Source organism: Labrus mixtus, chromosome 14, assembly GCF_963584025.1.
Source record: "Labrus mixtus chromosome 14, fLabMix1.1, whole genome shotgun sequence".
In the NCBI taxonomy this organism is placed as follows: domain Eukaryota; kingdom Metazoa; phylum Chordata; class Actinopteri; order Labriformes; family Labridae; genus Labrus; species Labrus mixtus.
This window is the reverse complement of record NC_083625.1, coordinates 18,986,888-19,014,882: the sequence shown is the minus strand read 5'-3', so window position 1 is coordinate 19,014,882 and position 27,995 is coordinate 18,986,888. Positions and strand designations below refer to the sequence as shown.

Here is a 27,995-nt window from a genome sequence, read left to right as displayed (position 1 = left end):
AACAGCTTTATGTGGGACTTCGAATAGTAAGCATGGGGGTAGTGGTTGTTAAATTGCTGTTTTAAAACTTGTATTCATTTTTTCCTATGCTAATATCAAGTTTACAACCTGGTTTGTATCTTTGGCAGCATAAGAACAAGTTCAGAATCTGTAACCCACCTTTGTCCAATCATCTTGGCAACATCACTGCCTAAAAAGACAGAAATTTCAATTAGTGTGATATGTTATTATTAAATAACTTTCTGTTTCTTTTACATTTAAATGCCTCCACATCAAAGGAGAAGCTGCAGCATGCTACTAGTGCTGACAAGATAGTATCAGAGAAATGTTGGAGGGAAAAACAAAAGCGCTAGCTCTCTCCTACCTCGCCCTCAACTCTAAAGTAAGCCCCAAACAAGGTCAGTGGAGCCACCTAGTGGCTGCAGACTGTAACTGAATAGCAGCTGTAACATGTCAATGTTTGAACTTTGTCTGCAGAAAAGCTTGCGTCAGCTCAGACTCACTACAGAGGTTAATACAAGAAATAAATGACAAACAGTACTGTAGGATATAAACTTAATTAAAGTGAAAGACTTAACTGTGGTGAAAACCTATGGTACTACACAGAGCATGTCATAAAGCAGCTAAGTATGTAAGCAACCCCACTGTCACAGTCTAATAGACTTAAACAGAAAGCAAGACTCTGTGTAAAAGTTTACAGCCAAGTTATAGCTCTATTTATTAGATTTTATTTAAGTTCTTGCTATTTTACTTGTTTTCCTTTGTTAACTGTTTCTGCACCTAAGATGATTCTAAGGATGTAGCCTACACAGGGGTTGTTGGAGCTAAATGCTAACACACTAGAAGATAGTCTAGTAGATCCCCAAAGTGACTACAATACATTTTCAGGGGTACATTAATTTGAATGATTGTCTTGATGGCACAAAGTTAGGCATTTCCCGACATAAATGGATACTTGCTCGAGGAATCATTTAAATGTGTCTGAATTGTTTTGGCAAATAACACAAGGGGGAACATTTTTCATGCTAGAGGTGCTAGAGGGAAAGTCAGGGTACAAATAATGATAGTACCACATTGCATGATTCTTCATCCAAAAGTTTTATCATTCTTGACCAAAATGGTGCATCAGCCGACATAATTACAGGCCCAGCTCCACCTTACTAATCCTTAGCAAATTACTCGAAAAAATCTTGCATCAAGTAACCTTGTACTGAAGATATTTATCAGTCAGGTTTCCGGTCCCTCTATAGCACTGAGACAGCACTTATCAAAGTTGTAAATGATCTCCAATAATACACAGACTCCAACAAACTACATGTTCTTATGCCTCTGGATCTCAGTGCTGCATTTGATACCGTAGACCATGTCATACTCCTGCACAGGTTAGAAAAAGTGGGTGGGCTTGTCAGGTCCAACCCTAAATGATTCAGAAACTGCTGTGTGGTGTTCCTCAAAGGTCAATTTTCGGACCACTTCTATTTAATCTCTATTTGCTCCCACTCACATATTTATTCAGAAGCACAAAATGAACAACCATAACTATACAGATGATTCACAATTATATCATTACTTACAGATGACTTGAATCCCATACACTCCCTCACTCAGTGTCTTCATGATATAAACCAATGGGTGTCCAAACCCAAATTGGGCTTAACTTAAATTGACTGAGGTCATAATGCTAGCACGGCTAAAGAAGTCTAAGTTGGAGACAATCAACCCAAAACACTGCCTCCCTGAAAGACTGTTACATACAATGGTTTAGTAAAAACATGTACAAAAAATGGGTTATTCAAAATATTATGCAAACTGTTAAATTAAAATGGTCTCTCTGAAAACATTTATCAGCCTTTATGAGAATCAATATGCAGAATTGTATCAAATCTTGCATCCCAGGTTTCATTATATGGTCGGTAAGATGGTAGAAATATTTATCTCATTTCATCTTTGCATTTGATGATGAACCATCTCCACCTACACAAGCATAATTATAATATTTAAACCTCCTATCCATCATGCCACCATGAACAATGTCATAGGGAGAATGACACTTACCAGAACTGGATCAATGAAACTCATTGAGTCAGACTATTGCAAGGAAATCAGAGGCAAACACTCATTGTTGAATAATTTATCAAAACATTTTATTTCATCCAACAACAATACAGTATGTCACAGAAAAATCACAGAGGGATTTAAGACAGGTCTGGCTCAGGTTTCTTCTATGTGAGTTCTTTTAGAAACAATAAGTGCAGCAGAAATCAAACAAGTCAAGAGGAATAAAATAGCATTATTACATCCTTCAAAAAATACTACGAATAATAATGATGAGGACGAGACACAGAGAAAAACCGAAACCCTCGACGTCATTTAAAGTCACATCCCTAAAAGTCTCTGTAAAAGTGTCAATAATTACAACTACTGCTAATGCTCTTCAGAAAACCACTAATGCCTCACAAGATAATGAATTTCATACAATGGAAAAGAAAACATTTTTAAAAGATCTCGTATTCATCTGTTACTTACAGTACAAAGACATCAGTTCATTTCTGTTACCAGTTACTGTTGTGAAAAGGTTCTAAGCACCAACCAGTGGATTGAGTTGTATCACTGACTTTTGATCATTCATCATTATATGCTTTTTAATAAGGGGGCATTGAGGCAAGGAGGGGGCTAGCACCATGAACATTTAACCGTCCCCCCTGATTGCACTTCCCCTGCCCCACACACTATGACCATACTACATCTTTAAAATACCTTTTAGGCTCTTATCAAATGAAGTACCCTTTGATATGCAATAAATATATAAGAAAACAACCATATACAGTATAAATAATGTCACCATTTACAATTTTCCATTCTCTCTGTAATCCAAAAAACAGAAACTGTCAACAAAAAGAGGTATAAAAGTGGGAACAAAAACTCCCATTGCAGTAATTTAAACTAGAGTGACACAGGATATTTTCTGGGTGTTTTTATAATATAGCAACAACAAAAACAAAAACAAGAGACTGAGGTGGACAAATTTTGACCATATACAAATTAGATATCTGACTGAGAACAAAACTACAGAAGTCTTCTAGTAAACCTGAAAACAGATACAATATGTACAGTGAATGGGGTGCACAGACTGATACGGGCAGGGCTTAGATCACTGACATTTGATTATGCTTAACATCAATTTAAGTAATTAAAGATTGGACTTAACTCATGTATACAGTCCAATGAAGCAACGATCGTATTATATGAAGGAACAAAAGCTTTTGAATGCACTTGAAAGTAGAGCTAGACCAATATCATCCAGGCTGAAATATCAGCTTATTGCAGCTACCTGTGCTTATGTTTGCTGATATATAAAAGAAGATGCAGCAAACAAGGTTTATGGAAATTTGAACCAATTTTAAGCCAAAAATGAATCTGAAACATCTCAATGTATTTTTAAATTTTCAACAGGTGTTGTCTACGGCTGCAGAGAAAATGCCTCTGGATATTACAACCAATCAGGATGTAGATGTTATTTACTAGAATGGATAGCTAGTTTCAACAACAGGAACATTTGGTGAGACTTTTCTTTCCCTTAGTTGTAACAGTTGATGAGGTGCCAGCGTGTCAGCGTACATTTAAATCCTAACAATACTGAAGTCAGGGCGAATCTTTGCTCACAGTCTGGCCCTCACTTATCAATCTGGTGTAGAAACCAGAGCAGATTTGGGTGTAGAAATCATCGTACGACAGGGTCCACGTGGGACCTATAAAATGTGTGTATCTGGCTGATCACAGCGTACGGGTGACCAGTGTTGGTAAGTGTGGCGGCTGGAAACGATCCTCATTTTAATACCATGCCCCTATATATTCACAGTTCAGCTGTCCTCTACCCCTAAGTTTACGGCATGGAGATACGTAATACAGTAGTAGTAATTACAGCCCCCAGATTTCTTTATTCGTTATTATGTCACATGTAGTCTGGCCTGAAGTCTCACTTCAGCGTATCATTGATTATTATAATCTCCGGACATACCGATTACTTATGATCTAACGATGATATTCTGTATTCTTAAACATTTCCTTCTTCAGAGGTTAAACGTTCTATTTAGTTTCCTCTGGAGATTTGTCCGTCCTTTTAAAGTACCTGTTTTTGTCGCAATATTTTCTGCAGTGATATTCCTGTGCGCATGGGAACTTTCAACATGTAATTACTGAAAGAAGCCTCTCTAATCTTTAAAGTAAAACGATAAAAAAAAAAAACATGAATTCATCAAAAATAACACACAACTAAAGAAATCACCTGACAGATCGCACTGCTCAACGTTATTTAAAAAGCAATGTAGCCGAGATATACAGAGATCGTTTGAGGTGGAGCGTAATATAAAATACTTTTGAGGTGCAATATCTTATCTAACAATAAATCTGTGCACCTCTAACTCTGTCTGTTGTAACAGGCACTGCAGTATGATCTAATGACTCTCAGACACAGACAGATACGTTGGATACATGAGGGCCAGTGTCTGCCATTTAAGAACAGAATGAATGATTGAATTAAAGAACAGAATATACAGGCAGAGGTCTAACGTTTAAGTTTAAGATAAACTGAAAATATCTTGTAGTAGATGAGATAGTGCTGTCAGACCACTACAAAGCGACTACAGTATAATAACAAAAAGTTTGTGAATTTAGAAAGTTCCACATCAGTGGTAGCCATCTTGTTTGTTTACGAAAAAGCCTCAATGGCCCTTAAACACACACAATATAAGATAAACAGCTGTGATCAGACTGACCTGAACTGTGCCTGATTGTAATCTGCCAGAACAGGATGGAGCCAGGTCAAATACGCCAGAGCAAATAAACATGTGCGTGCAGATTGTTCTAGTCTAAGGCTACAGTAATGAAGTAGTGTCACCATCAGTAGTTTTTTTTACATATAAAGAACTATCCAATAATGTCACTGTCACCCAAAAATCAGTCGAGCTCTACTTTGAAGTTGAACAAATTGTGTAGCCCTTCCACAATAGCCACATTCACAGCCAAAGATTGGACTATGAGGCCTCAACAAACTTGATGTTTTCAATTGAAGGGCTGTTACAATTAGAAATGATGTCTGAGCCAAGTCTCAGTTCAGTGTTTCCCCTTGGTTTACAGCTTTTGGGGGGAGGCGGGGGCGGGCCTGGGAGGGGCTTCTGGAACAACATTTCCAGAGCCTCTTAATATGCTTTTCAGGTGGTTGTCGCGACATACTTTTCCGACACGCACTCTCCGCTGGTGGGAGTGTGCTCACCTGTGTGTGTGTGTCTGTCTGTCTGTGCACATGTAGAGAGAAATGAAATGCCGCTGTGTAAATAAGATAAATAACATAAGGCTATTTAGTTTGTTTAATAAAAGGACAAGGTAACAGACCTGTTCTATAGGAAATGTATCCTTAAATTACTTCTGTTGTGATCTGGCACTTTATATGAAATAAAATAAGTTGATGTCGGGGCGCCCCCCTTAGATAATGGTAGGGGAAACACTGCATATGCTCTTAACATGTTGAACTAGTATGCCACATCTCCTGACGCACGAAGCTCCTGATCCTGTTCAGAGTGGATGTTTGTCGGAAGATTGAGAAAACAGTGTGAGGTGCCAGTCAGTTTGGACATCTGTTCATCCTCATTGGCTTTTGCATTATAAGATTATGATTGTGTGTCTCTTTGGACATATTACTTTCTCACACTAACCGGCACTTCACTGATAGCACCGCCCTGCCCACAAGTCTATGCACACCACCGTGGGTATATCATAAATTCATTCACAATTTACAAGTATTTATTTTCTCTGTCATCTACAAATGAGAATATAGCAACAAAAGAGGTATAAAACTGGGATTGTTCTCCCATTCAAAACTATAAAAAAAACGACACCATGCCTGTTTTCTGGGTGTATCAAAGAAACCACACCGACGACGAAATTAGCTGGACTGGTGATGAAAACAAACAAAACCAAACCTTCCATCTAAAAGCTGATTTCCAACTAAGGATGAAACCATATTAGTCCTCTAGTGAACCCGTATTTTAGAGAAACTGAGAAAAGTTTTGATTAGTTTTTTTAAGTTTAGTTTTTTACATAAAACCTTATTTTTTGTGTGTTTTTTAATCCTCTAATTACCTCTCCTCTAAATACAGTTTGCAAGGCCAATGTGGTGTACTTCTAGGCTGGTAAAACTTTTAAAATACCTAACGAGAATAAATAGGATTGGAATAGCACCTCAAAGAGTATACAGACGGGTATTACAAATGCCAGAGTTCACCTGAATACTAAAAAAAAAAACAGAAAGCAAATGTGATGTCAAATGTGACAATCAGCTACTTCTCTTGTGAAGCCATTCCCCTGCTGGTACAACAGAATCACAGCAAATTCATGGACATATAGAATAACTAGATTGGTGTAAAAAAGTTCTACTGAATTTGCATAAAAGTACCTGAATTAACTCACAGAACCGGCTACTTGACGCTTTAGAATCACAGCAGTGTCCGTTAAACATATAACCTGATTTTCAGTGCTAGCAGTGCTCTTCTTCTTCTTTTTTTTTTTTTTGTACAGTTCTGAAATGCTTTGCATTAAAGAGTACCAGTCTAGTCATTCTATTTCAAAACCCACGTCCAATCAGCAGCTGGTATGGGGAAGACAGTGAGCTAGAGTTGGATTGGCTGAGTATCCATACCTTACTGTGTGATGTAAACAATACTGAGGAAATGTGATTGGCTGATTCAGGGAGTGTTTTTTTTTTCACAAATAGATTGCCTTGAAGACAACGCTTGTGCTGCCATTAGCGTTTTGGTTTTATGGCTGAAAGACACCGGGGAGGAGTTGTCACTTTGAACAGGGAGCAGGAGCCTGAAGGGGGAGAGAGGGAGAGAGAGAGAGAGAGAGAGAGAGAGAGAGAGAGAGAGAGAGAGCTCAGCCGGACACTTACACTGCACATGTAGTTATGATGTGGACGTGATATGAGACACAAAAATGACAATGCAAAATAAAAGCAAAGCTTATCATTCAGATTTTTTCTCTTTTTTGTGAAATACATCTTGTCTGGATGTTAGAGAATCCCCTTCATAATGAATTAAATAATCTTTGTGAATGACACCAGTAATAACTAACTTTAAGAAACCAGTACAAGTGAAACATCTAGTCTAATCAGAGTTTCTTCTATACAAACTAAAATATACACTATCAAAACTGATGATATGGGGCGCCGGTAGCTTAGTGGTTACTCAAGCGCCCCACTTGCGTAGGCTATAGTCATCCAAGTGTGCAGTCCAGGTTCAAATCCGACCTGGGGCTCATTTCCCGCATGTCATTCCCCACTCTCTCTCCCTCCCTGATCTTCTGACTCTATCTACTGTCCTGTCTCTACAAAAAAGGCACAAAAAGCCCACAAATAAATCTAAACAAAAAACTGATGATATATACTTTTGGGATTATGTTTGTATTCAACAGGTTCTTCAGACTCCTGCACGCATTTCTTTCCCACACAAAGTAGATGAGACATCAAAATCCCTTTGAAATGTGCCTTTGAAATGTACCTTTGAAATGTGCCCTGGTTTCTGTAATGATTCCACCTCAGTGTATATTCAGTTTGCATTACTGCGTTATACATAATACAGTTTGATTGTCTGGCAGCTGCGAGCAGACGCTGTTTCAGAAGTTGCCCTGTGAAGTGCATTGAAGATTTCAAAGTCTGCTGCTAAAAAAAAGGCAAACAAGGGGAATGTGTATTTTTTTCTTTTGCTTTTTTGTTTTCAATGTTTTTTTAGGCTGACTTAAAATTCTGAACTTATCCTTTAATAAAAAAAGACTTCATTAAAAAGCCCTTGCCTGTAACTTCACAATAAAGCTACCATAATGTAAACTTGAAGCATTCAATGTGATGAGTCAACAATTTCAAACAAGCTTCAAAGCTCGCTTTCATTCTTAAACAACATGAGCTGAACCATTGGGTGACTGATACAAACAACATCCGGCTATAATTGTAGTGTTCCTCATTGAAAATGTAAAGAAACATAATTATAGAAAACTAACACTACGGTCTTTAGTGTTGCATTTCTTTGATGCTGTAAAAGTTATGTGTCATACCGCCGTGCACCTTTGCACATTAGAAGAAAAAAAGTATATCAGTGAAGAAATACAGGGTCATGTTTGTACCTTATTTAGCTTCATAATATTCCTCACAGCCAGGAGATTTCTGGCATCACTCACAGTATAAGTTAGAAAGTGATACTGACCAGCGCGAAGCTGTCGTAGGTCTTCATCAGCTCCTCTATCCGATACTGTTCCAGCACCACAACTCCTGCCAGCGATGGGCTCTTAGCCCGGGCACAGTCCTCACAGTGCACCACGTAGCTCTTCTTACTGCTGTTCTCACTGGTCACAAACAGCAGGTCAAACACCTCCACCTTCACACATAAAGAAACCGTTGGAGTCCATTATCTGATCCAGAAAAGCTCAGTTTACCGTACAGACACACGGATGAAGGACTCACATCACACTCGTTGCAGTAGTACGCCGGCTCATCCTTCACTCGACTCTGGTAGCAGATCTTCTTCCCTGCTGCCACCAGCTGGTCTCTGAGAATCTGGATGTGCTTCATGGACTGTATCAGGCAGTGTCTAAAGGAGACAGACGAGCAGATTGTGGAGACGTTAAACAAACACACCCTCACACACATATATACACACACAGATATGGGCATGAAGACATTACTTGATCATCTTGAAGGTATCCTGGTCGCTTATCTTGATGGTGCGAGCCACATTCCAGGAGACATGGATCATGGGAACGATTGACTTAACCTCCTTCACCTCGTTCCACTCAAAGCGCTCCAGGGCAAGCTGATACTGGTACGCTGGGAGAGAAAATACACAAACGGAGGGGAGGTTGAAAAGTGGGCTGCATATTTCACTGCATATTTACCTTATGAGAAACAGAGAGCACCTGATGATCAAGTTCTAAACTGATCTTTTTCTCATTCTCATTTTATCTCAGTTTAACTCACAGTTGAGCGGTCCCACGTTCCAGGCGATGTTGTTGCACCAGCCCACTGCCTGCACCCAGTGAACAGTCCCCGCATTAATCCACACCAGGTCTCCCGGCCTCTGAATGAAGCGGTATACGGGGATGTTAGAGCTGTAGAGGTCCTCCAGGACTGGCCACCAGGACCCTGTGAGGTAGTCCACTCCATGCCTAGGAGGGAGACAATTGGCAACAATGAAAGACATTCACTTCCGGATTTATCTATTGTTAAATCTAAAAGTGCCTTCACTCACTTCTCACAGAAGCTGTTGATGGCATCCCAATAGTGCTCGTGGACGGCAAACCACTCACAGTCCCCAGGCCCGATGTTGATGTTGACCGAGCAGAAGTTGTTGTTCTCCTGATGACCTGAGAAGACATGCAAAGACGGATTCAAACATCTGAAGTCAAACGTAGTCCAGCGACTTCATCAGAGAAGCACAGTTGTCGAAGACGATTTAGATTTAACTGATAATGAATATAAATAAAACAGCAGAATGTAAGTCATAAATCAGGCTGTGAGAAGAGTTTAGAAAATCTCAAGTATTAACCGAAGGATCACATGGGAAATAAAATGGACAGAGCAAATTATTTGTTGGGTGACATCAGAGTGAATTACAGTTGTTACAATGAAAGAAAATGAAAAGGTCCTTACATATAATTTGATATTATCAATATAGAACAGGAGAATATTTCAGCACCTAGCAGCAGAAACTGAAACAGCCTGCTCTGCTTTCCTGTTTATGTATACAGTATGGTATGAGTGATGAAGTTCGGTGAGGATCGTTTACAGATTACTAATGCTTCATTGGGTTGTTGGACACTCACTGACCTGGCGTGCGGCTGCCCGGCACTTTCATGTACAGCTGGACCGTGTTCATGCCCAGGATGGTGTGACCGACGTGACTGAGCATGTTGTTGCTGGATTCCACGCGCATGAAGGCTGGCAGCTTCAGCAGCTCCTGCAGCTGGGGCTTCCACCTTACGAACAAAAAACATGACCATCAAGGGTAAACAATATGGATGACTCAAGGAGATCAAGCAACGTGGGAAGAATTGAACAACACAATGACACCTTTTAGGGTCGGAGAGATCAATATTGGTCCCGAATTTGATTATCTTTCCTGCTGACTTCTGCTCGGAGCTGAAAGTGAAGAAGAAGAAAAAATGAGACCATTGTATTTTAGACATTTAAACCGTTTTTTCTTCTAACAAATTAATCACATTTACCTGAGTGTGTTGGTGACAAGGCCAGAATCGGGTTGAATGGTAGTTGAGGCCGGATTGCTTTTACTGTTGGCGAGGGGCAGACCAGCTTTGGTGTTGGGTGATGAATCTGAGGGCTTGTCCTCTTCCCCTTCCTCTTCCTCTTCCTCTTCATTCTCACTCTCCTTCTCCTCCTATAACATATCTACATGAGCTTAGCGGACAGATTGGCCAACACATGAAAATGGATGCATCACTACACAGCTCACTTTGGAGGTCAGTCCTGGATAAAGTGGATGTGGAAAAGAGAAGTGTATACCTAACACAGGTGGTGGAGTCTGTATATTTTTTCCAGCCATTGATGAATAAAACATAATAACATATTGAAGAGTTGCTATGTGCATACTCTGCTTTCTGTGGAAATTGCCATACAAATGCAGGAAACGGGCGGAATGCTTTTTAATGGACTCATGTGTGACCAACCTAACTGTGGACAAATGTATTAATAACACTAAGTGTACTGCATTGCTGTTGTCTGCTACTGTCAGCCCTGGGCAGACCCACATCAAACACAAGTAGAAAACATATTTCTCAAACATTCTGGTTGGTTTCCATTTGGAAGAACGTTGCAATTCAGACTGGTGTGGGGGTCAATCAAGCCATTTGTGTGCAAGTGTTTCCTATGAGGGGAAATGTCTACCTGCAGGCTCTCTTGGAAACTGGAAGCCTGGTACTGGGCGTATTTGGCGATGGTGGTGTGTGAGCGGCTGCTTTCACAGGGCCAGGTCTGCAATGAACCACTGGCGTCCCAGTTCTCATCCGCCGGCTGTTGAACCTGAGTCCTCACCTCGACTGCATGCTCCGCGTTGGCCTCCACCAGCGATTTGGTGGAGAACAGACCAAGGTCTCACATAGGGCAAGAAAGAGATAATCATTAGATGATTACAAATGTCAATACTCTTTAAATGTTTCATATATTTCATGAAAACAGTTATCGTGCATTCATTTGTTATTAGTGTATTATTCATGTGATTTCTGGTTCCTACCTTCTAACATTTTATACAATATTTTATATGATATACCATATGGATATATCATGTTATAACATATGAAGTATAAGTCTATACTGGATCATGCTAAGGACACACACTGAAATAAGCAAACTCATGCAAATAGTTTTAAATCTGTCGTATTCATTGTTGTTGTTGTTGTTGTTGTTGTTGTTGTTGCTCTGTTGGTCCATATCCTTCTTCCTGCATCTCCCTCTATCCCATTTTTTAATCCCTACACAGTTTCGGCTGTTCATCATGTTTGGTTTCTGCTTCTTAGAGGACGTGTTTTCATTTCCACTGTAGCTTTGCTAAATGTTGCTTAGTGCTCATGACGGATTAACGCTGGGTCTTTGTAGATAATATAACAAATAGTAAGGTCTTTTCCCTGCTCTTTTGTAAAGTGTCTTGAGATAATATTTCTTATGAATTGGCGCTTTACAAATAAAGATGGTTGATTGATGGATTGATGGATTTATTGATTGACACTCCATTACATGATGCTGCTGAGTCCAGGGTCAGCTTTAAACCGCATTTCTTATTGAAATCAAATTATCAATTTTCTAAAACATAACCTGTAAAAGTCTACTGCAATAAAAAAGTAAGCCAACAGTTACAAATGCTTATATTTGTATAATAAATGCCTCCTCTATTCTCCTTTCTCTGTCCCTGTGTGATCATTTTCTCTAAACAAAAAGGCCCTTATTAATGGCAACGTGTTGCTAATCACCAAAAAGCTCATTTGTGCTGAATGGAATTTGATCAATTCTTTTGAGAAAACTGACGGAGGCAAATTAGCCGAGATGATTATGGTGTATAAACTCACTAAGGCGGAGGGAGCCAGCCAGGCCTCTGATGACAGTGACAGCATTTTTGGGATCAGTGCAGAACTGAAGCAGAACTGGAGAGAAAGCGTCCCTCTTACTTTCCAACTGAGGAAAAAAACACATCTGGAAATGAACATCTGGATGCAGAACATTTGTAAGGAATTGAATCTTGAAAGAACAATTGGAAAATACTAACACCTGTAGATGTCTCGAAACAAAGGTAAGATAAGGCAGCCTTCGGGCTGATCTCAAGAAGAGGCTCCAAGAAATAATTCAGGGGGATTTTAAGCAACAACCAGGACTAGAGAAACAACAGCCGTGCTTGGCTGCATTGTGCGGCAGTAGCCTAACACAACGACCCTAGAACCGTGCCCCTGGTATGGCAACAACTAATAGGCGGACTCACGTAGATGCTGGGTGTCGGAGGGTTTAGCTTCTCTCTAGGAATGGGTGTCACAACGGCAATGTTAGGTTTGACGGAGAAGGCAGGAAGCAGGAAGGACTCCTTGAATTTTCCCTTTACACTTGTTCCTCTAGGGGAAAAGGAAAAATCACTTCATTATAAGGAACAACAATAAGGAAGCTACTCTAAACTAATAAATAAAAGAGTTTCTCTGCTACTCACTTGCAAGCTCTTATCACTTCCGCTGCTGTGTTTTCAATGCTGATCTTGGACAGTGGGATTCTTTTCGCCTCCAGCTCTGATAAGTTGTACGTTTGTCTTCCAGCACTTTCAAGTTTAAACAGAAGGATCTTCAACTCCTTACACAAGCCCATGGACAAAGCCTTGAGTTTCAGAGGGTCGACCGGAGCCGAGGAGCGGGGAGGTTTACTCGCCGTGGTGGAGACACATAATTTGGACGCATTGATTGTGACACTTGATGCTGACCTCTGCATCTTATTTGTGTCTCCAGCTGCTGCCGATGTCTTATTTTCTAACCCGTCGCCTTCTTCTCTCTTTGCCATTGCCATCTTTCCCTCAGAGTTTTCATTGTCACGTGTTCTGTCCTTGCCGTGCTTTGTTTGTTTTTCCAGGAGAATCTGGCGCTTCCTACCGTCTTTGACAGTTCTGGGTGGTTTCCTGGAGATGACAAAAATTGAGGACGAAACATCCCTTTCTTTTACCCTCCCATTCTCGATCGCTTTGTTTTTAGGACACATGACGCTGCTCTCTTCTGTCTTGATCTTAATCTTTATTTCTCCTTGTCTTCCCTCGTCCTTGCTATTTCGTTTTCTTTTCCTGTCTCTTCTTATGGGATCTGTCTCTTTGCAGCTCCCTCTGTCTTCCTTGGTGGTGACAGTGATGAGGCTGGTAAAGGAGGCTGTGTTAGTTGTGGTCAGCCGCAGCTTTGCACTCAGTGACCCATCCAAAAGAGACGACTCCGTCCTCTCGGTGAGGATCTCCGTCTTCTTGTCCTCGTGTTTCTCTTTGATATTTCTCTCGGCTTGTTCATGCTTCTTCTGCAGCTCGGCGTCCTTGACAGGCTCCTTGCCATCTGTCGAAGAGTTGGATTTTGAAAGACAATGTGAGGTAGTGTGAGATGGTGATTGATTACCGGCTTCAGAGGATGCTAAAGGATCCAGTGTGGGGAAGAAATCCTGCTGCTCACGGATCTCTGGCCCCAATGCGACAGAAGAAGAGTACTTCACTCCTCCAGCGGTGCTAGCAGGAGGGCCCCCAAATGGACCGCCTCGACAAGGGACTTTTTGGCCTCCAAGAAAGTTGGCGAGGCTCTTGAAGACGTCATCCAAGCCTGTTCTATGGTGGCGAAGCTCGCGGAGAAGAGATTCCGAAGTTTCCCCAGCGCTGTCCACGTCCTCCTCCTTTTCTTCCTTGGCAGTTTGTTCAGTCGCAAAAGGTAGATCACAGAGTTCTGGCATGCTATCGTGTGAATCGTCGGCAAGTGTACCTTCACAAGACTCCTTGGTAGTATCGTCGGTGCTCTCGCTGTCGACAGAAGGAGGGGAAAAGCACTGGGTTGGGCTTGGCTGGAGGACAGGTCTTCTTATCACTCCCTTTTCTAGCTCCTCCTCATCGTCTCCCAGATCTGAGACTGGAGATCCCTGCCAGCTGAGGACAGGAGGAGTGTTCGAAAGGTTGTCTCCCAAATCCTGCAGGTTTCCCATCACTGCAACAGGCTGTAGGTCCGGGGCGTTGAGAACTCCCTGCCCATCATCTTTGCCATGGATTGGCTGCTCCAAGCTAATAGAGCAGGCTGTAGTGAGAGGTTCTAAGGCTTTGAATAAAAGAGAGGGGAGAGTCTCGTCTGGCTTTGCTTTTGGTCGGACTTCCAGCTGGGATGAAACCTTGGCCGGCTTCTTGCTGATCTTTTTGTCGCTGGTGTTACTGCGAGGACAATGTGGTACTTTTTCCTTGACGGAAACTTTTGGAGGACTGCTTTTCTTTTTGGGATTCTGAGATTCAGAGGACGGATGCGGAGAGGTTTTTATGGACAGCCTTTGTGTCTTCTCTCGTTCCCACCTCTCCCTGTGCTTGTGTTTGGATGCTGATGGTGACTGGACCTGCTTCTCGGGTGACATTGTTGTTAGCGCCATTTTACTCCCTTTGGCCTCACATGAGAAGTTGGGAGTAGAGAAAGAAGTAAATATCTCCTTTTCTAGCATTTGAGTTTTCAAGCCTAACTTTCTTTCCTTCTTCGCTGATTTCTCCCTTTTCTTTTTTCTCTCGGCCAACCTCTTCTCCTCCTTTTTCTTTCGTCTCTTCGTTTCCACATCTTTCCTGCTCGTCTTTTGGAGCCCTTCTTTTCTCTCCTTTTTCACGAGCTTGTCACTCTTAATGCGTTCGGCTAACTCCGCCTCAGGCTTGATTGCTTTTGATCTGCTGTGAGATGTCTGTCGTGAGCAGGGGGACTTTGAAGTCTTTCGAATTTTGACCTCTGAGAACCTGGATTTTGGTCCAGTGTGGGACGAAGGAGACGTGGGAGATGTTGAGCTAGGTCTCGGGGTGTGACTGGGGCTTCCCTGGAGTTTCTGCTGTCCTCTGGGGCTGGGACTGCATTGACGGATATTTGATTGATCCTTTCTGCCACTGGCGGCCATGTAGGCAGATGGACTGGAAGGGGAATGTGGACTGCTGGCAGTGCGACCTTCACTTTGAGGAGTGCAGAGGAGGGATGAGTAGGGGGGAGAGGCTGAACCAGAGGACTTGTAGAGGGCTGGATCCCTTGAATTAGCCCTTTGATGAATGCGCTGAGGTTCCTGTAGAGTAGGTAACATGTCAATAAATATCAACAGTGACTTAGGCCTAATAGGTAAAAAAAAATAAAATGGTTTGACTAACTCAAGTGATTCTCTTAAAGGCAGAGATTATATTAGAAAACCTTACTGGATCCTTAAACAAAGGACAGATTTATGTGCTCATGGGATCTAAGAAGGAAATTCTCACTGTGCTTTTTTTGTGGTGATGGTTCCTTGAGTCCTTTTCCTCATGAGTGTGTGGTGGCGGGTTGTGCTGTGGGGCTCTGGGATGGCCTGTGTGCCGTTGGTACTGGTAATGATGGTGTTGGTGGCTGTAAGGCACACGGGTGTGGTCTGCTGGTGAAGACGAGATTTTCCGGTCGACCTTCCCTCTGCTTCCGTGATGTGGTGATCTGCTGCTGCATCTCTGGTTCAGAGCTGCTGGGCTACTGTTACTAGAGCCATGCCCTTCAGCTCGCACTTTAGAGGTTTCCTGAAAATTTCAAAATTTCAAGTCAACAATTCTCAAATCTCTTTTTTTCTTTTCAGTTTTGAGCTAACATTTAGTGGTTCTACTAGCTTACCGGTTGCTGTGTGGTTGAGGTCCTGTGATCAGAGTGATGGAGAGGACCAGTCCTGTCATGAAGAGGCTTCCAGTCGTCTTGATTGCAGCGATTGTGGCGAGTTGGTGATGGGGCATGGGCAACTAAAGGTAAATGCCTTGATCCCGGATGAGACTACACAGAAACGCATAAATGTGCTGTCATTCGAGATTGCATTTTACCAAATATAAACCAGCAGTGTTTGTTATGCTTAGCCAAAACTCGTGCAGCAAAAGAGAACCATATTTATGAATTTCTAATGAATCAAAACTTTGACAAGAGACCATCTCTCCACAGACAAAATCATGCTGTTCTGTAAGAGTCAATCATTTGGATTTCATCTAAGGAGCAAGCCTCTCCCCTTCTCTTAATGTCATCTATAACTTTGAATTATATAGTAATACCAAAACCAGTAACTGTAGTGTTCAAAAAATTTCAAAGAAATCAAAATGAAAACTTTGCCGTAAACACAGCATCTTTTCATAAGAATAATTATTTTGGAACGATTTGTGTTATAAGGCAATTCCCTTTTTATATTGGATAAGAGACGCATGTTTATTTGACTATTACCTTTACTTGCATGCTGCAACCCATGGTGTTGTTTTGGGTTTAACTGATAATTAAGAAGGAATGTTTTCCTTTTAATGCACGACTGAAGAAAGCTGATGAGATATGGCATGATCTGATTTGTCTGATTTGACCTGATTCTATTCTGATCTACATATTTTAAGTTCTTATTCTCACTATCAATTGTTTTCTGCAAGAGTTTTGATCATCTCAAAGGGATTGCAAATTAGCTCAGGCTATAAATGCTGTAGTGTGTGGCAACGGACTCCTTGCTCAATACTTGTTCCGATACAAATAAAACACAAAATGAATAAAATAAAATAATAAATCCAAGGTATCATAGTAAGACAATATGAATGTTTTTGTGCGACATATGTATCTTAGAGAAAAGGTCTTAAAACACGTTGGCACAGAGACAGGGAGAAGAATAAGCCAGAAGAAGAGACGTGAGGAGACGGTTGTAGCCCGTTGTGTTTAGTCCTCCTTGTTATGCTCGTCTTTGGTGTTGTTACAGTGACTGTCCTGTTTGTCTCGATACCTGCGCCCGCAAATTCCTTTGAGTCATGGAGGTTTTTTTTTTCTAGATTTCCGACCACTGAGTTTTTCTCTCAGTGTAAACTGTTTGCCTTTTGTTTTACTTTTACACTTTGAGTGACTTTTTGAATAAACGTAGACCGGCCATCAAAATACATTTTAAAAAGTGATTATTGGGGGGGGCCTAGCAGTTATGTCACCTGCCCCGTGTACAGAGGCTTTAGTCCCGCAGAGGACATGGGTTAAAATCTGAACCCACTTGCCATTATTTCATCTATTCATCATATGCTGACTTTATTATTGTACCCATTACTAATGCTCACTATTAGTCACAATGATTTCACTACCTGCTTGTAATAAATATTCACCTTAGGTCAGGTACTTTGTTGGTGTCTTTCTATTAAAAGGTGAACAGGTCCCTGAAGGAAAACATTACGACTATGATTGATCATCTGTTGACGATGAAATATCGACTTATGCCCCACTTGTTAATAAGAGGAAGAATGATGAAATATTCATTTCTAATTCACTTATTTACGCTACAATCGTTACCTGATCAGGGCCAGATTCTCGTCTCCTCTTGGCTGGACACTCTTCCCTGGGGGATAAAGGGTGCTGTGGAGGGGGACTGTGCTGGTGCTGCTGGTCTCGTCGCTGGTGGAGGACTGGCCGTTTCCAGGGTCCTGGTCTATTGTTCATCATTCTGTTAGGAAAGCTCCTGCGGCAGTCTGATGAGGCCCATCTCTGCGGCGGGGACTGGACTTCTCTGTGGTTGCGATGCAGATGAGGACCTCCATGCTAACAGCCAAAATATGAAAAGTCTCAATAAAGGACTCAAATGATGAAATGCTTCTACTTCCAGTAACAATCATTGAAATAAGTCTCAAGCAGATCTGCAAGTCTCACCAAAGAGTTGCTGGCATCGTTGTCCCAGTTTGTGTAGCGCTCTCCGGGTCCTGTTAGATAACCGTTGTTGGTGCCAGGTCGATTGTTGAATGAGCGTGTGGAGTTGGGATGCCAGTTCTGGGCCTCAAACGGACGCTCTTTGCAATCCCAAAGACGCAGAGGCTGCCTGTATCCCTTAGAGATAGCCTTGTCCTGGACATGGTCTGTCCTCTCTCCCCTAAGCAAAAGACCAACTGGATTGAGCAACGAGTGTCATGATGTAGATACGGTACAAAACAATGATGCTGCTGAATATCACTGTAAATGTCAGAACAAATATTCACATGAATTGAAGCGTATCCTAAGGTTTGTACTACTCTGCTGCCCAATTGTCATAAACAATGGAAGCTGGCCCTCCCTCAGTTTTACAACGTGTTCTATATTCATTAAAGTTGTAACAGCACTTTGCAGGACATAACTTTGCTGAGTAATATATCATGCGTTACAAGCTGCAAAAGGCTCATTTTCAACGCACCGTGTAAATGATGTTCATACTGTGATACTCACCTACTATAAAGACGATTGGATGGTGGATGATGTGATTGATTGCGCCCTTCTTGGCATCTGCTGTAATGAGAAAAAAAAACAATCAGAAAATGTGTCAATGTGCCGAGCTGAGTGCCTGAAAGTAAGATGGAAGCAAAGTCTCCCTGTGTTTACTGACTGCTGACTTTACCTGCCATGAACACCTCCTTCTAAGAGTTTGATTGAAATGTTTGCCCTGTTCTTGATCGTTTTAATAAATGTTGTTTGGTTAACGGCTAATGTGAACTCTCAAACAACAGAAACATTTCTTTTTAGAAACGTGTCATGTTGTATTTGTAATATACCTTTAATGCTGATATGGACCTGTGGGTCTGAAAGGACTGACTCCTAATGAATATTAAAATATTCACTTTTTTGATCTCACTTCAAATTTCACTTGCACAGCTTGCTGATAGAACTACTCTGTTTGCTTGGTCAATAACGACCTGCCGAGGGGTTTGTGTTAACAATACCCCACTGGACTTTTTAAAGACTATTACAGTTCCTCATTAATATTTTTTTCTTTTTGCTTTAAAAAGAAGAATGTTGGCTTTCTTCTCAGCTTGATTGGATGACACCTTTAAACAACTTCTGTTTATGCCTCTTTGAAAGTCACAACTTTTTTATTGGAGTTATGATTGTTATTATTGCTAAATCACAACCCCGTAGCTACAGACACACTCCCATTCATCAAAGCCCCTTTTAACTGCTCAATCTAGTTAAGATTGAGGCTTCTCTGCTGCAGCTGAAGAAGTCATATTTTCATTAAGTACAGTCCTGCTTGTTTTAGCTGCAGATGGGCTCACACTCACAGCTGCAGCTGAAGTAAGAGCTCTTAATGAACTTGCTCATCACAGTTTCAGTTAATCAGTCCCTTAAAGTGGTGCTCGTCTTGTATCAAACCCAGATAGCAGAGGCTTTAGACCCACCTGCTGGACGGACTTACAGTGGGAATATTTAAGGTTCAAGTTGTTTCCATATCAACCAGGGTCACGGTTTTCAAATAGTCAAATCATTTTTTCCTTTCCCCTATTATTTTTACCGGCACCTTGTTGTAATGTTGTACTAACTGTGGACGGTGTCTGTAGTGGTCTGAAAGCTGTTTGCTAACCACCATTAAATGACAAATGAAGAAGAAAGCATTGGCATCAGGAGACACAACTGTAGCATTACAGTCTGTAACAATCTTAGCATCTCTTACTTAGGACTCTTTTACTAAACATTGTTAAGTTAATAATCAATCAAAAAATACAGTTTAGTTAACACTGTAAAATAAAATACATAGTTTGTTAGGTTAAAATTACCGCAATGCTAAATCTATTAGCCTGTTAATGGCAATGTGTTAGCATCAAGCTAACAAACTAAGATGTACATCCTGGTCCATCTAGGAGAAAATGAGACACTGACGATAATTCAAATAAAATTTTGATTTATTGCCAGTGACAATACTAATTTAACTTGTAATGCACGTCCCTAATATCAATTCCCACTGTTCAAATTTCTTTCTAACCTATCCTATCTACATGTAGGTGTCAAAGGTATTTGAGTTGTTTCTGCTGTCTTGGGATTTCTTAACTGTTGTAGCCAACAACGTCTCCCTTGACAGAAATAAATCAAAGTTACTGTAGTGTCAGTGCAAATCTTTTTCAGGCGTAAGCCTCTTTTGAAAAGAAAAGTTAACCCTATAGAAAGACTTGGTGAATGAGTGTGAATGACGGCGCTGCTGACCTTTGAGTGTGGCTCCAGGGCCGACCGTTTACAGGAGCCCATTGTCCTCTGTTAGGTCCTCCAGCCGTGTAGGAGTCCCATGTGTTACGGCCAGAGTACAGCTCTGCTGGGTGATACATGCAGCCTGCAGCACAAACGTAGCTATATGTGTGTACATTTTCAGATTTGGAATAAACACATAGAAAAATAAGATATCTCATTTAAAAAGATCTGACTATACTGAGGTGCCTTCAACCAATCAGATCTAGGCAATGACAATTCCCAACATAAAGATGTGTGCAACAATTTTTTTTTGAATAATTTATACACTTATGACAGACGTATGGGCAGCTTATCCAGAAAAGTGCTCTATTCAGTAATCCATTAACAAAAGAAAATACCTACTGGATTGGCCCTATAATAAGTCAAGTCAACTAAAACAACTGAGCATCAACCAGGAGTTCCACGTGTAGCATCCCTACCATGTAATATTCAGGCTCTGATGTTACATTGGCATACAGAACAATATTTATGTGCATCTCTGCCTCTTCAGGATTACTATCTACGACAGTCCAAGTATCTACTTTGTCATCACACACCATAATGACTGTAATATATCCTTCAAATAAGTGCTTATTTGACACACAGTGCCTTTGCAGTTATCCTTTAAAGTAGTAAATACTACTATTATACTACAATGTGCTACTGTAGTGAATCCAGTGTATGTTTTCATGTTAGCAGCAATGCACACACACAAAGTAGAGAGAGAGAAACAAATGTTTTGTGGTTACCAGTCTTGGTCTGAGTTTGGGAAGCCCTCCACTTCACACCTGATAGCACCAAACAGGCTGTGGACAGGACACATAGGTGAAAACACAATCAGTACATAACTAGAGAAAGAAATATACCATGCCTATACCGAGCTCTTTATCCTTCAGGTCTGTGATTCACACCCAGACCAAAGTGTCACATTGTGTATCAGGGGTAGATTTGATTCCTGCATGCTTTATTGCCTGCTGCACTGTATCTGTTCAGACTTCATATCATCAGTCAGCCAGAGCTGCATTGTGCATTCAGCTTCTCTCTAATCACTGCTACCCAGCAGCCACCACAGCTAGTGGCCATCCAGTGATCGAAGGGGAAAAAAACCCACATGGCACTAAGATGAATGACAATGGCAACTTCGCTTAAACAACAAAGAGAAAAGCAGAGGGGGGGAAAGCTGGGTGGGCTGTTGGAGGGTATTTTCTTACTTTACAGTACTGTAATAAGCCCTGACTTCTTTTATCCTCTGACAAAACTAGCGGAGCTTGTTTTTGCAAATCAACAGCAACCATCTCCCATTCAGTCTTACAGCTTATTATCAGCTGTAAATTCAGCAGATCTATGGGACAGTGGTCTCTGCTTCAAACCTGTGTCTGACTGGACTGTATAACCTTTAACCACCTCAGAATATTCAAATTGTATGTTGTTATGTTCCTTTGATTAAAGTAAAATAGTATTTTTTTTCCCCCTCTATCAAATATTTCTCAGTTTCTTCTGCTCCTGGCAGACGCCCAGTGAACTGTGCCTCTGGGACCTGACCCTGTCGAGATCAGCTTTGCATGCTGAATGGAGCATTGACAGGTCACATCTCTATATGCACTCGTTTTTTTTTTCTTTGCTATTTATAAATCGTATGATGAGCTGTTCTGCAACGTCTTTCCACTTCCCCTGTGGTGTAAGTTGATTTCATGCACGTTTGTTTGTGGTAAGACTGTTGCAGCTGTGCTATAGTAACCTCTCTGTGAGTGCTGAATGAAATAAGTGAGCCACCTCCTCAAGAGTCCATTTTACTACCAGTTGCTAGAGCAACAGAAGCCAGACAGCTCTTACTGCTTTGGCTTCAGGCTTTTTGGAGTCAACTGCATTCAGATGTATTTTTAGAGCAGAAGGAGAACACAAAAGGTCTTCATGAATGTACAATGTTGCACTGATAACAAGTTGCATGCCTTTTTTCCCCTGACATACTTTTCTGCATGCCTTCAGTAAAAGCTTTGCCATTATGTCTATCTCCACTTTGATACCCATAGAACCTCTGTTTCTCCACAAATATGCTTTCTGATCTTCTACAAGTCTAACACTGAAACAACCATCTCAGTAACAATCCGTCTTTTTCTGAATAACTTCTTCAACTTATGTGACATCCCTGTAAATTCTGAGAAAAGGCTTTCAGTGTGTTTTTGTATTTACTGAAACAACTTGAAAACTCTCTCAATGTTTGTTCGGCGTTACAACAGTTTGATAAACAGTGTTGCAGTTTTTCTTGTTTCTTTGACAAAGACAGGCGCCTTCCTGTGCTTTAAAGGCCTCAGCCTGCTGGTGTTTGAGCAACAATACTCAGATATAGACCATCTGCTGCAGACCCTCCCTGCTGCACATTGGAGCACACTGTTGTTACAGTGTTGTAGGGGGGAGCTGTCAGTCAACACAGCAGCCTAAAATTGACTCTATACAACAATGGGCCTGCAATATTAGACCCATGTGTGCTGGTTTAATTGCACACATCTGGAATTTCTCTCCAAGGCCAAATGATGTCATGTGCTGCAAAAGAGGTTAAGATGCTGTGGAGGTAAACTCTCTGCTTCCCAGTTTAATGAAGTAGAGAAAAGAATGTGCACTGCTAACAGTAGACTATAGGGTTGTATTGTTTTTAAATGCTGGTTGTATAAAACAGGGAATAGCTCCAAAAACATTTTGTTCCGGCGTATTGAGAATCAAATGATGCTTTACGAAAACTCTTGAATTGGTCCCGATGGCAGTGAGATGTCCTAATATGATGAGAGTTGCAGAAAGCCTTCTCTGAGCCTGATTACAGGTAATTCAACGGGACGTAGCAAACACAAATAGTGAGCTGGCACAGAGAGTAACGTTCACCACTGCTCCACTAAATCAATCAGTTTTATCTGAAAGATCATCGTTTCTCCGTTGCAATGACAAACATAACACATCTGGATCTGCCGGCCAGCTGCTGCTACTATATTAGCTCAGCCTGTGTCTCGGTTCTGCACCTGTTTAAGTGTAAGGTTCAGCACATCAGAGATTCTTGAGCCTTGGGCGGGCACATGACGCCTTTACAAAAGAGCTTTTCTGGGATTGTCATTTGCACTTCAATGTATTCCCATTTTTTTTTAAATTTACGACTGACTGTCTCACCAAATAATTAAAAAAATAAATTGTACACATCGTTTATTTTCTGCAAATGCGTTTGCTCACATCTTACAAAAGGGCTTGTCCTGACACAGGCCATATAATGGCAGCAATCTGGTACAACTGAAACAAGGGGAATAGGTTACACTATTTCACAAAGTGTCACACAGGTATCTGATTGGCTAATTTGCTAACTCAGGTCTTGAAATCTGCACCGTGGAGGGGGAAATAGTACAGGAACATCTGTAGCTGTTGGGTGTTAACTGACACCCACTGGGAGGTTAAACCTGCTCTATGCACCCCTCAGACTGATTCTTCTCTCCTGCTTGTCACCAAGGAAACCCTGTTCATGGACCACGCACCCACTCAAGTCTCTGATGAAAAACCCATTTGGCAGTATAACCTTTACCCAATTTTGTCAAACTAATCCTGTTTGCTAAGTGTGAATTCACAACATTTATTTGAAATGTAATTGTGTGTGTGTGTGTGTGTGTGTGTGCATGTGAACCCCGTCACCAAATCTTACCTTGCTATGAGCACCGAGGAAAAAGACAGGGGGAGACACACGCCGGTCTAAATTCGATGATGCTGTCTGTCAGGAATAACAAGCCAGTATCCCATGTAGCCTCAGATCCCTTTAAATAGACATGATCATCTTCGGCTACTAGCTGGCTAGCACACACAGACACACACACACACACACACACACACACACACACACACACACACAAACACAGACAGACACACACAAAGTGGAGAGAGTGAGGAAATACCAGAGCCAGTCAGTGCACAGATGTACAAGACAGGAAGCTTGTATTATTTTAAATCAACAGCAGGATCTCTCCTCCATCCCTCAGGTATTGCTGCCATTCTCTTCCTTTTCTATTCCCAGCCGTCGTTTCCTACAACACATGCTTTTGCAACACATTTGCACCGTTACAAAACTTGACCCCCTCTAGACAAAGGAAGGGACCGAAACGAGATGGAAGGAGGAAGGATGGGCCAATAACCTTTGACAGTAGGGCTTTTTATCTTCCATGTTTCCTCCCCATGGCTCTGCTCCCATCACCTTTGCTATCTTCTCGCACTTGTCTCGACAAGTCTCCTATTTTTCTTTCTTGATACCCAATATCCCAGCCGCTTCCTTTCTCCTTTCAGGCTATGTGTACAGCTCTGCCTATGCCTCACCCACCCTTTTCTCTGCACGCTGGGTCCCTGTATCCCTGGTAACCGTCCCGATGATATCATTTAGTCCGGAGCTGGGAGCACGGCCTCAAGCAAGGCGGGGACTGTTTGGGAGTGTGTGTGTGTGTGTGTGATTTGGACACCGAAACCGAGAGGGAGGGGATTTAATGTATACTTTAACACCAATGATTCTCTGCTCCACCTCCTTAAATCTCAGCAACGAGACAGCTAACCCAGAAATATTTATCTTGTTTAAGAGCAGCCATGCTCACCAATTTGTGCCCTCATTTTGTCAAATGGACAGCATTTCATACCCCTGCTAATGTCCCCTGTCATATCTAAGACGGCTTGCTGCTGAAGTGAATCCCTGCAGATGTGCATGTTCATACCGCTACATTGTGGGTCTTTGCAAGTTGCAAAGATCCTATACCATAAAAGGAAGGATGGGCTGCACCAGACCTGGCCTGTCTCTGGTTGCTCCTTGGCTAGCTAACATAGGAAGTGGAGAACAGATGGAGAGGGAAGTGAGAAGCGACAATGTACAGACCCACCCTGAACGCATTCACATGTGTGATTTTATTGGATTCAGGCCTGAAATAGCGTCACAGTCCCGGAGAAAGAGCTTACAGTACGAGGCGAATATCAATCACATTTCTAAAAATAACATCCCCACAGCCCTCTCTGCTCTATCCCCTTCTCCCTTTCTGTAACAGCAGCTTCTCCCGGTGTATGCTCCATAAAGCACAGCGTTCTCTCTCTCTCTCTCTCTCTGGGGGTGCTGGAATGTACCAAGGCAAGGTCAAGAGCAAGAAAAGAGGGGTGTCATATGCAAACAATGCAATAAAATGTGCAAGCTTTTCGTTAAAAAAAAAAGACAATGGAGCAGGTTGACAACGTATGAAGATGATACTGAACGCACGTGCTTGTGTGTCTGTCTGAGTGTGAGCAAGACAGCTGGGATTGTGTGAGGAACGGTTACCTGGGATGTCAAATCCAGGTGGTTACCTGGCAATCACATCCACTGGAAGAATACACGCTGTACCTTCCGCTAGCTAAGCTTACCATATATACATTTTGATTCTTTTTTTTTTATTATTACAAATGAGAGTGAGTCAAATATTTGAGCCACCCTCTTTTATATATATATATAAAAAAAATCACAATAAGGCCACAAGTTTTAGTGTGTAAGATGTGTTTAACAGTGAGCTGAACTTTTACCCGAGCCAAGAGCTGCATGTGACATAGTTTGGAAATTCCTCAAATTGAAGATTAAGCTTCACACTTTGCTAAGCTGAAGATACACTACTGTACACCTCCCACAAACACACACTGTTGATATTCAACAGTTCAACCTCAGCTCCTCAGAACACAAATGTAACCACAGCAAAAGTGTAACCGCAGAAGCCCCCCCCCCCCATACAACATTCATCATTCCACATTTCTGCTCGTGCACTAGCCTACATGTCTGCATTGCATGTGTGCATGTATGTCTGTGTGTGTGTGTGTGTGTGTGTGTGTGTGTGTGTGTTGGCTTCATGCATGAATGTGCAGCACCACAGTCTGCAGACCACACACTGCAGTATGTTCAGCCAACACACACACGTCGTTCAGAACAATGACACACTGAAAAACACAGAAATCAACAGATTACAGACACACAAATGCCACTCACACTTCGTCCAGACTGCACAATGCATGCAGAGAGACGATTACCATAGAGACAGAGACAAATAATACAATCATGTTTCACCGTAGTTTACCTTTTTTTTTTTAAGTGTCTTTGTTCCTTTGATCCACACACCCCCTCTCTTGCTCCCCTTTTCCTCTCTTTCACTCCTCGCCACCTTGTCTCACCCGTTCCTCTCTCCTCTGTCTCCTTTCTTCCCCTCTCCCCCTTCTTCCTGTTTCCACTCCACTCTCTGATGCTTAGGCTCTCGCAGCAGACCGATCCATGCACAGACACCGGCAGGGCGGGCCCTAACCACCTGCCAATCATGACTCCTGAGCCAATCGGAGGGTAGAAAATCTTATCTATCACGTTTCGCAGCGAGAAAGCGGAGGCAGGAGGAGGGGAGAAACAGCAGACAGAGGCATAGAGGGGGCTCTTTATTTTCCTTTTCCTGTGTGTGTGTGTGTGTGTGTGTGTGTGTGTGTGTGTGTGTACAATCTATGTGTGTGAGAGTAATTGAGAGTTGGAAGATGGCCAGTACAGTAGAGGAGTTATTTTAAATCCCTCCACAGCTGTAGTAGACATCATTCTACAGAAAAAAACAACAACACATCCAATGAAATGTTACACTTGTTAACACATTTGCTGAACATTTTTTTTTTCAAGACAATTTATGATACATTTAAGAAGAATGGGTTGTAGAGTCGGGTAAAACGTGCCACTCTTTTTGTGAGTGTTGGAGCTGCAGGTATCTCGGAAGCAGAATTTTGAGGGTGACAGCAGGTCTGCCTGTGTTGGCTGAGCTCAAATGTCAAGTGACAGAAGAACCAGGGGAGGAGGGGCTACAGCTCCGGGTTCGTGAGGGAGGGTCTTTGTGGCTCACAATGCAAAATCCTCCGCTCACTCCTCCGCACATTTTACCCGTCGGCGACCAATAACAACCCGGCAGGACAGCTGAGTGAACAGGGAGAGGGAGAGCCGACGAAGAGGCAGACGAGTGTGAAAGTGAAATGGTGGAAGCAGACAGCTGACAGACTTTTTTTTTTTTTTTTTTTTTTTTTTTTTTACATCTGAAGTGCCTTAGCAACAGCCCCCGATCAGCTCGAATTCTATTGGTCAATGCGCAGCCCCATGTGGGTATTTGGACCAATCAGCTGGCTTTGGTGCAGAAGTTAGTGGAGATGCTTCATAGGACAGAATATGTGCTAAACTGAGCCCCCTGGTGGCTCAGTGGAGGTCTGGAGACTGTCTCCTGTAGTGTACAAGTGAAGGGAGCATCTGTTCTGTCTGGAAAGTTTTTTTTTATGGAGAACAAGAAGCTTTCATGCTTTGGTTGTTAAGTTACAGCCAAAACTCAAGAGGTATCACAAATTAGAAACCAGCGTATTTAGCCAAGTGTGAACACATGAAATTAATTTAACTCAGGTGCAAATTGCCCTTTAAACTCCCCCCAAAAATAACTGAGGACTGATGCAAAAAGACATTCAGTGAAAATGGACAACGGAGATATGTACAATAAAAATAAAATATAGCCTACATACAGGTTGGATTAAGAAATATAGGCCCATATTGATACAAACCAATACATTGCCTTTACAAGACTAGAGTCTCTGTTTAAATAGAAGAAGAATAAAAACATATTTCAGATGAGAACTCAAACAATAATAACATATTTAAAAACAGTGTAACGTCACAAAACCAACTTTACATTTTTACAAGAATGAAAGACTAATACTTTTACAAATACATATTC

General features: G+C 41.7%; 1 protein-coding gene across 2 annotated transcripts; it reads right to left on the bottom strand.

The window, feature by feature from the left end:
- Nucleotides 1-76: 76 nt before the first annotated feature.
- On the bottom strand, nucleotides 77-26,606 carry kdm6bb (lysine (K)-specific demethylase 6B, b). Of its 2 annotated transcripts, none has more exons than XM_061055639.1 (21): nucleotides 23,915-26,606; nucleotides 20,991-21,047; nucleotides 20,221-20,344; nucleotides 18,475-18,534; nucleotides 17,929-18,145; nucleotides 17,575-17,820; nucleotides 15,904-16,056; nucleotides 15,528-15,812; nucleotides 12,747-15,340; nucleotides 12,528-12,654; nucleotides 12,121-12,226; nucleotides 10,946-11,151; nucleotides 10,270-10,439; nucleotides 10,115-10,183; nucleotides 9,872-10,020; nucleotides 9,294-9,408; nucleotides 9,023-9,210; nucleotides 8,731-8,872; nucleotides 8,510-8,636; nucleotides 8,253-8,423; nucleotides 77-190 (listed from the first exon to the last, which is right to left on the bottom strand). In XM_061055639.1, the coding sequence occupies exons 3-21, from the start codon at nucleotides 20,337-20,339 to the stop codon at nucleotides 170-172; spliced, it is 5,265 nt and encodes a 1,754-aa protein (XP_060911622.1). In that variant the 5' UTR covers nucleotides 20,340-20,344; nucleotides 20,991-21,047; nucleotides 23,915-26,606; the 3' UTR covers nucleotides 77-169. The 2 variants fall into 2 exon arrangements, with proteins under 2 accessions (XP_060911622.1, XP_060911621.1); XM_061055638.1 differs by lacking the exon at nucleotides 77-190 and adding an exon at nucleotides 2,128-6,867 and having other exon boundaries at nucleotides 23,915-26,601.
- Between the last annotated feature and the right edge of the window lie 1,389 nt (nucleotides 26,607-27,995).